This window comes from Macrobrachium rosenbergii, chromosome 42 (genome assembly GCF_040412425.1).
Source record: "Macrobrachium rosenbergii isolate ZJJX-2024 chromosome 42, ASM4041242v1, whole genome shotgun sequence".
NCBI classification, from domain to species: domain Eukaryota; kingdom Metazoa; phylum Arthropoda; class Malacostraca; order Decapoda; family Palaemonidae; genus Macrobrachium; species Macrobrachium rosenbergii.
In genome coordinates this window covers 55,296,201-55,306,577 of record NC_089782.1, presented here as the reverse complement: position 1 = coordinate 55,306,577, position 10,377 = coordinate 55,296,201, and the positions used below count along the sequence as shown (strand labels likewise).

General features: G+C 33.7%; 1 protein-coding gene across 2 annotated transcripts in view; it reads right to left on the bottom strand.

The window, feature by feature from the left end:
• Positions 1–691: 691 nt before the first annotated feature.
• The window catches only part of Rab4 (RAS oncogene family member Rab4), a 140,526-nt gene continuing 130,840 nt past the window's right edge, over positions 692–10,377 (bottom strand). For both annotated transcript variants that reach the window (XM_067086504.1, XM_067086506.1), the window contains one exon: positions 692–2,636. In XM_067086504.1, the coding sequence (XP_066942605.1) occupies positions 2,506–2,636 (131 nt within the window). In that variant the 3' untranslated portion in view covers positions 692–2,505. The remainder of the gene's footprint in view (positions 2,637–10,377) is intronic.

Here is a 10,377-nt window from a genome sequence, read left to right as displayed (position 1 = left end):
CTTCTCTATTTCATGTTATTTTTCAGGAAAAGTTTTAAATTACACTACCATCCTCATATTTAGTATTATAATCTGTTTATGGTGTCTTTTGCTCTAGCCATGTAGAAAAGACACTGCCCCCTGAAAAACCTGACATTTACAAACCTCAGCCATGAATGAAGGGTACATTACTGTATCTAACTAATCCTAAGTGAAAATTATCTCTTCACCCAATAATTCATCTGATTGTTCCATCAACCTTTTCATAACAGCTACAAGCAGAAACCCTGAATTGACCTTCTGCTCTTCATTTATCAATGAACATGCTGAACCATAACAGACAAAGGTGTCCTAATTTGCCTACACCAAACTTCAAGCAATGTCTTCAAGAAATATGTTTGATGCTACAGCATTTTTATTTGGAACAGATTTTCTTTAGAAGCCTGTTGTTTCATAATTACTCTAAAACAATACCTTAAATGCTGCAAAAGGTAACGTGAAATCCTTCTTCCAAAATGCACCATGTAAATTTCATTTTCCATTGGCAACAAAAGACCGCACAGACACAAAAGGGTACAACTTCTGAAGTGTGCTTTCATTACAAGAATGTCAGGTATATGTACAAAAATATCAACCTCTACTTTTGTCTGGTGGACATATCATTGAAAATAAAAGTTAAACACAGATATGAAATGAAAACTCTAAAATTACATTCTTAAACTGCATGCAGACATACATTTGTACACTACATACCCCTAGGGGCACTTGCATTAACAAATTCCACTCATACAGTAAGACACACTTTTACATCACTGTGATCCCATTTATACCAAATTCACAAAGTTTCAGTACAAGCAGCTGCACTAACCATATCTCAGACAAATATGGTTTCTGGGCAATATATCATTATAATTCCCACCTCACGTCTTTTCACCAGTAATTTTCTCATTACCTAACATTTCCCATGACCCCTGAAATGCCAGAGGATTATAATGACCTCATTTCTAGTTCTTGATGAGGGACACATTAAACACCTCAATAATTACACACTAAAAAACTTATGCATCCACCTCCATGTACAAATTATCATTATGAATAAAGTAAATCACACTTAGAGACCATTATCCCAATGGCTAGAGATATGAAATATTTTTCATAGTGATTAAATGCTTCAATTCTTGCTAGTGTTGTCATCAGTCACCAAAACTATTGCTGTAATACAGTGCTGATCATATATGAACAAACAGCTTACAGTACAGTACTTTGTTTGCAGCAAACAACATGAACCTCAATGAAGGTCTGGTAATATAATTATTATGTGAATGTAAGACAACATTCAGAAAACAATTAAAAATGCTGTAGGAAACAATCTTTAAATGGTTTAATGCAAATACTCTATGGATCTCAAACATATCTTAATTCAACAGAAATATCAGAAATATGAATGCATGACGCCTGCAGGGCTAATGCTCCAAAATTACATGAATTGGTCTTAATTTCTCATTACTATGGAAGACACAGATAAATTAGAAAGATCCATCAACTGCACACTACGGATTTAAAGATGAATATACACTATTCTAGCTTTGGCAATTGTCAACTAAAAAGACAATTTCTTTAGAAAGAAAGGAATCTTTCTAGTTTTTCCTTATTAATATGCTGTACTTCCTTTAATATTTACTGAAGAAAAAACCAATACTCTACAGTTTACCAAAAACAAGAGGACAGCAGTGGCAAATATAAGCTGTACTGTACTGAACTGTTAACAACAAATTTACTCAGGAATGAAAGGTGGAAAATAATGTACTGTATTACCTAGCCAACTTACTTTTGTTCTAAGCATCTTTTGCAATTTTATCAAAAAGCATATATCTGATGGGCACTATGTTCTGTAATTTCCTCATCAAAGACAAATGTTTTGCCCTGACATCCAGTAAGAAAGATAAGAAATAAGATTTACGCAGCAGGAATCTCAAAGTCTCATGTACTTCTGAGAATCACACACAGTAACCTGTACACAGATAGAACTAAAAACTACAACAAAACTTCCATTAAAATGAGTCAAGATACAGTGCAACAGATATTTCTGGAAGATACTGAAGCAAGGATGACAATGGTTCTAAAATACATGCATGCCAACAAAATCATGATATGAATACAATACTATAATAAAAATTGTAATATAAATCTTTATAAAAGGTGAGGATTACATCAACACCCAAATATGAGCTGACATAACTTGACTGAAATACAGTATTCAGTACTCTAGAAAGACTAAATACCAAGAGACTGGCCTTATAAGCAACCTTATTGGAAGTAAGTAACCGAGACTCCTTCATTACCCTAACTGACAAAGTACAGTAGTGCTTGACAAGGGCCTTGCTCTCAAATACATACCAATTTACTGTTCAGTATGAGCCAAAATAAAAAGGGAACCAAAAGATCATACATAGTGCTTAAGAGCATAATGTTAAAGATAACATCACAATGCACACACATACCAGACATCAATGAGCATCATAAAGCTTAAATCCTACAAGAAGAACCCATGCACTCAGCACCAGCCTTCGGACGCTGGCTGTTCGTTTGCTTAAGGCGACGTAGAGTGGCATCACCATACTGGATTCCAGAACCAATCCTTTCTGGGTCAAGCTCACCTACAAAAAAAGAGGATGAGCATAAAAGGTACTGTTAACTGTACACAGTAGCTGCTTGTATGATGACTTACTCGATGTCGATTCATAAACATACTGTACACAAACCTTTAAGCAATTTTTTCATATCTACCAGGTACTTTCAAATCCAAAAGCACAAACATGAAATTCACTGGTAACCTTCTCTGAAAAAGCCCTTCCTTTAGACAATATTTACTTTTACCTTTCAAGAAATGTGAGAATGCCTACAAAAAACAGTACATGTCAATTGTCAAAGGGTAATAAACAGAAAGATGATCCAGGATAATCTGGGATTGAGCTGTCACAAACTGAACCCATAGACCAAACAACATGAAATACTAAAGTTTAGGCTTACAAAATCCAAAACATGTATAACTTTGAATACCAGACGGTTAATTGCCAGGGGTAAAAACAAAAGGTTAATCCACGGCAAACCGGGATCACGCGTCACAAACTAAATCGAAATATATACTTAATCATAAGGCAAACGGAATCTTACCCATTCACATTGCAGAAAATGTATAAAATTGTATATTAATTTTGCATATATTTATCTACAACTTTTTAATTATGAAGGCATCAAGTTTAAACAAACCAAGACTTAAATTTAGAACACTTTCATTATTTGACTTGATAAAACAAGATTCGGTGATATTCCTTTTCACTGTGTCATTGTACGGGACTAAAGGTCTTGCTTTACTCAGTTAATAGGATGATCTAAATCTCTCATATGTACGAATAATGCATTTGATATTTGGCCAGTTCTCACAGAATATTGGTGTTGTTTGATTCGTTGTGAAAGTGATTTTCCAGTTTGTCCATAATATATTTTATCACATTTTTTACAAGGAATTTCATAGATGCAGCCAGAAACATCTTTAGGAGAATTTTTTATCACTAAACTCTTAACATTAAAATTACTGAAAACAACATTTATGTTGAAAAGCTTTAAATTCTAGGAAATTGTAAAAACCTTTCATCATACGGTAATTTGCAAATATTATGCTTGCTGAATTCAAGTTTGTTACTAGTTAATTAAAATGTTTTCCTGGCTCTTTTCCATGCTACACCTACAACGGTCCTTGGGTATTTAAGTTTCAAAGCAATATCATGAACAGTTTTGATCTCAGCATCAATGAACTGCAGGCTACTAACACGTAAAGCCCTTAAGAACATTCCAGAAAAGACAGAGAATTTAACATTCTGATAATGATGATTGGAATAATAATGAACAAAATAGGCAACGTTAGTTGATTTTCGAAAGACTGAAAAGGTGAAATTTCTATCATGTCTATGGACAGTTACATCAAGAAAATATGTACATACATATATATACATATATATGTACACATATATACATGTATATATTTATACATATATATACTGTACATATACATATATACATACATACTGTATATATATATACATATGTATACATACATAAATATATAATATATATATATATATATATATATATATATATATATATATATATATATATACATATACATATATATATACATATACATATATTACATACACACACATATGAGAAAGGTGCGAAATAATGAGCAGGAAGACAAGTACTGCTAGTTTATTGATGAAATGACCCGCTTATAAAGTGGGCGTATGGACGTCATGGATAACGAGAGCCCGGCACAAAAAAATTTACAGGTGACCTGAGATCAAACTATTTCTCTACAAAAAACAGGACAGGTACATACAGAAAACATAATGATTAACAATGTCTGGTTAGACATAAAAATATTCTGTTGCATATACAGAGTGCATGGTCAACTGAACAGATAATAAATATACAATTCATAATAATGATAATAATATTGTGTTCGTCTGATCCTAGGTCGAACGCGATGGCACCGCAGAAAACGGGATGTTCATTACAGAGAACTCGTTGAGCGGGGACTTTACAATACAGTATATGTACATATATATACATACATATATATAAGTTAAGTATATCTTAGTTTAACCAGACCACTGAGCTGATTAACAGCTCTTCTAAAAACTGGCCTAAAGGATTAGACTTATTTTACGTGGCTAAGAACCAATTGGTTACCTAGCAATGGGACCTACAGCTTATTGTGGAATCCGAACCACATTATACCGGGAAATAAATATTTATCACCAGAAATAAATTCCTCTAATTCTTCACTGGCCGCCCAGAGAATCGAACGCAGGCCTAGGAGAGTGCTAGCCGAGTACGATATCGACCCATCCAATGAGGAACTATACATATATACACATATACATACATACACACACACACATACAGTATGTATATATATATATATATATATATATATATATATATATATATATATATATATATATATAATATGTATATATATATATATATATATATATATATATATATATATATATATATATATATATATATATATATATATATATATATATGTATATATATATATATATTACACAACTAATCATAGAATTCAAAATTTTACCTCACTTTAGCCAGATACCTGAACTCTCATAACAATAAAAATTATGACTGAGTACTCTAAAGGCAACAGTGATCCCTTAAAAAGCTTATTAATCACATGAAAAATCAAACTGAGTTTATCAAAACAAGTGTGAGGTATCAACACTTTAAACAAGAAATATACTAGAGCAAAAGGGCATAACTCCATCAAACAACTGTAACTGTTTCCCCAGTCCTTAATTCACTTCAGCAAAACTAAAAAAAAAAAAGTTTAGAATACCTTCGTTTAACCAGACCACTGAGTTCATTAACAGCTCTCCTAGGGCTGGCCTGAAGGATTAGATTTATTTTACATGGCCAAAAACCAACTGGTTACCTAGCAAGGGGACCTACAGCTTATTGCGGAATCCGAACCACATTATAGCGAGAAATTCATTTCTATCACCAGAAATAAATTCCTCTAATTCTTCATTGGCCGGCCAGAGAATCAAACGTGGGGCCAGAGAGTGCTAGCTGAGAATGGTACCCACCCGTCCAATGAGGAACTCTAGCGGAACAAAACATGTTTATCATTATGCTTTATGAATACAATTAATCCTATTCACTGGTGGTCATTAAATGAAACACTGTTTATAAAAATTTTAAATACAAAAATTTATTTTTAAATTCAAAATTTATAATTAGGATTCACAATCTGAAAAAATTTTCTATTACCTGAAAACACCACAAAATTTAATTAATTCTTGAGTTAAATTACAAAGGGTAATTTACCTGGAAATTAAATCAATCAAGCAAAATTTAAACTATCAAGAATTACTCAAGATTTGAAAAGAAAATCTTAGTAAATGAAAATTAAACCAAGCATGCAATGTTAAATTATTAAGAAATACTTAAATTGCAAGTAAATCACCACTATATAAAATGTGAAAAATTAAGAGATTGCAAACACAAGAACACACAAAAATACAGGAAAGATTTACCAAAAACAATTTCACTAAGCTAAAAATCCCTTAATATACCTTATTACACCATGGTAATAATAAGAAAAATTCACTTTATCATACGCAAGCTTGTGAAAACTTTCACAAAATCACCAGATTCACAAAACACACTCTTTTGAAAGGTGTCGTTACTAATACATACACTTTTTACTACCGTTATCAGATCTCAAAAGCTACGATTAATATCAATGACCACACAAATATTTTATGTTAATAACTTCTCTCTTTGAAGAGAGAGAGAGAGAGAGAGAGAGAGAGAGAGAGAGAGAGAGAGAGAGAGAGAGAGAGAGAGAGAGAGAGAAAACAACATGAAAGGTCTCTGAAATCAGAATGAGCAAACTTTTAGTATTCCAGCTAGAAGTAAAACAATCAGATGACTTCATTATTAAGGTATTCTGGGAACAAGATACAAGAGAAAATTCTAGAAAAGGAAGATGACATCACTTCCTGAGCAAAATGTCTTGGGGCTAAAACTCATGTGTTAGAACAAGACAATCTTTTAACATGACGCAATTGCCATGTGCTTTGGTGCAATAACCCCCTTGATCTCAAAACAGAATAATACATGTAACATTGTGAAATCATTCGTCGTCTTCTTGTACAAGACAAAAATCTTGCACGACTTGACTTTTATCCCAACCTGTCAATATACCTTTCGCGATGACACTTGAAGCAAAACAATGCATTCGCAGAAAACAAGTGGCTGGCAGACAAAATATGCAATTATATGCTATGTTATTAATAAAAACATTATTAATTCTAAATTACGCTGATAACTTATCTAAATCATTAATTCTTGTGAGATCTGACATTACACTACATATGTTACCCAACAAAGAGTAAATCCCACTGCTTACCTTTGCTAACAGACAAGAAGTCCCATCTATTGGTAGCTTGATAGTGACTGCATCAAAGTGGCGAAACAAGCATTACCCAAAATAATTTATTGGACAATAATCTAACAAAACTGGATTGCAAGAAACGATATGAAATAAAATGGAATACTAATGTTAACCAAATGATCAAACATATTAAGGTCCACCATCTTCAACTAATTATTCTCTCTAAGTCATTTTCCCACAACAGGCCAAAATAAGTCAAAGTCCAGTATATTCCTCAGTGAGGACATCTTATGCCTCTTCCTCAGAGAAACATCTGAAGAAGTCAAATAAAACCCTTGTTAAACAAATGTATAAAAATAAAGATATGGGAATTCCTCCTATGTTACTTATAAAGTACACACAATGAGAAAAACGCCAGATATAAGTGAGATATACGTTAAGTGAAAAAAACAATCTACAGTTTGGGAAATCTAAAAAGTTTCCTACCTCCAAACAGCAATGTTCACAATCTTAATCGATAGGTCTCAAACCACAGAGCCTTCACCAAAGGCTTTTTCAATATTCGGTGTTGATCTTGAATCCAATTTCCTTGATAAGGGATTAAGTATATCTTAGTTTAACCAGACCACTGAGCTGGTTAACAGCTCTCCTAGGGCTGGCCCGAAGGATTAGATTTATTTTACGTGGCTAAGAACCAACTGGTTACCTAGCCATGGGACCTACAGCTTATTGTGGAATCCGAACCACATTATAACGAGAAATGAATTTCTATCACCAGAAATCAATTCCTCTAATTCTTCAATGGCCGCTCGGAGAGTCGAACACTGGCCCAATAGAGTGCTAGCCGAAAGCTCTACCCACCCCTCCAATGAAGTACTAATTTCCTTGATAACTAGTACCTTCACACCCTGGGGCTCTGCCCCAAAAAAAAACACACATACGAACGAATTCTCTGGAACCCGGACATTTTCGGCGAACAAACTAACAAAGTCTTGTCGCCAGGCAGGGATGTTCTCATGTCTCAAGAATGTCTGACGCATTTGACACACATACAGTTTTCCTAATCAGGATGTGCGCCAGACAACAGCCAAGCATTCTTTCAAGATTCTTCACAATGCGTTTAGCCACACTTACTGATCAAAAATCTACCGTGTATTGTAATCCATAAAATATCTGTGGCCCATGAGCTTTTCAGATGCTAGGCCACCACAAAGAATTGCTGGCCCCAGCACTAGGGGAATAGTAATAATTAACTGCCAGATTTGTGCAGTAAATGGACAGTCACACACCTGGCAGGCTGATCTTCAGGCGAGGGTTTACTCACACAATGTTTTCGTACGCGAGAACTCCCCACTTCACGAAGAGTATGACAACAAAGGCCCCGATCACTAATACAAGTAGCAATGAGAAGGTACTGATTTGGTACGGGGAAAGGTTCGTCCTCCCCAACTAAAAAAAAACTACAAATCACACGCCTTTAAACCCGTAAAAAAAAAAAATAGAGAAAAAAAAATGATAAGAAACGACAGTGCATCACAGGAATTAACCCATAAGATCCCCTTTAACCTGTCTTTTTAATTTTAGACATATGTGTCAACCGAGACACTACCGTATTTTCATCCTGAACAACAAATCTCTTCCTGTTCTTTACTTCTACAACTCAAAAAGGACCCTGAAATTTAGGACCTAGTTTATAATTCAATTGATTCCTAACATTTATTTTCACGAAAACCCTATCTCCCACAGCAACTTTAAGTCTATCTGGCTTTGAATTGCTCCTGTCAACCATATCCTGAATTTTCAACTCAAGATTCTTAGCAAGACACGTATCTCTCTCCTTAGCAGTAGAGATCAGCAATTTAACTGTATCATCACCCAATGGAATAGGTGGTAAATCGAACGCTGAGCCTGCACTGGTTAACCAAATAGTGCTTCAGCAGGAGGCATTCCAATGGTATCACTAACTACAGAATTGATGCTCGAGTTACGATCATTCACCTTACGATAATTCGATTTTGCAATGGGGTAAGCAATTAATACCGATACAACAATATTATTTATAAAATACTTTTAAATTTCATGCGGGCGCAGGCAGCAGTGTAATCAGGCAGTGAGAAAGACCAAATTACAGTAGACAACTTTTCCTCCATCTCTTTATCCCATCTTCTAGTTAAAAAAGTAAAAGAGAGTGATAATAGTACTGTTTGTAATGTTATACTCTTATGTAAATGCATACAGCCATAAACAACCGACCAAGAAACTTGTTTTGCTTATAACTGAATCGGATAACAACAGCCGTTTACCTGGTATTTCAACCATTGTATGGTAATAAAACAATTACCATAGGTTATGGCACAAATGATGTTAAATAGAATAGGACTGATATATTTTTACGTTACACCCTTATTTGGTATGGATAAAAGATCGTCAAGGAAATATACTGCTAAATTTAAGCTGCAAGTTGTAGATGAAGCTGAGAAAACAATGTTCAAGCTGCTAATGACTATACTGTAAATTATTGTGCATTGGCAACATGGATGAAACTCGATCGTAATTAAAATGGGAGAGAAAGTATTTTAATCAAAACTACTGGGCATGAAAGAACACATTACTGTTCTTTTTACGCCGATAAACAATAAATACGTAAAGCTTGTATTATGATGAAATCAAGTGAAAATAGCGAACGGAATCTTGATTTTTTTACACAAAACAAGCGCCCCCAAATGGCCGTCATCTACTAACAAAAATAATAGATAAATTAATTTCACAACACGATGTATTTAAGCTGTATTTCGACTTAAAAACACTTCATATAATGAAAAATAACCTTGCCCCTTATCAATAAAGTATCTAGAGATACATTTACACTAACTAGAAGCAAGAAAAGTGCTCTGAACTGAGTTAAATGTGGTGACATAAACACCACGTAAATATTTCCTAACCAAAACATTGATCACTATGATTGCAATTTATAATACAAAAGCAATATAAGAATATATACATTATTGGATACAGTGAATTAAGGCATAACATTTTAAAATATCCATGGAAAAGATGCATATTCGTTATGCTGACGTTTGTATAATACGATATGTGAATATAGAGCAGAGTATAATGTAGGCACAACACCATGTATGTATACAATATATCATAGTGTAGGCTAAGCTAATTCTTGTTAGTTATTCAATTTCTCTTTGTATTGAATTATCATAAGTCACTTTGCATGAACCTTCAGAATTAGCTGATATTAATAATTACTATACTGTGAGTAAAGAGTATATTTTATAGTGTAGGCTAGGCTACCATATATGTATACATGGTATCGAATATCCTAGTTTAGGTAGGCTATGTTTGAGATACATTTTGATATTTCTTACGTTTTTTCCAACAAACGATGGTTTTTTGTGGAACCT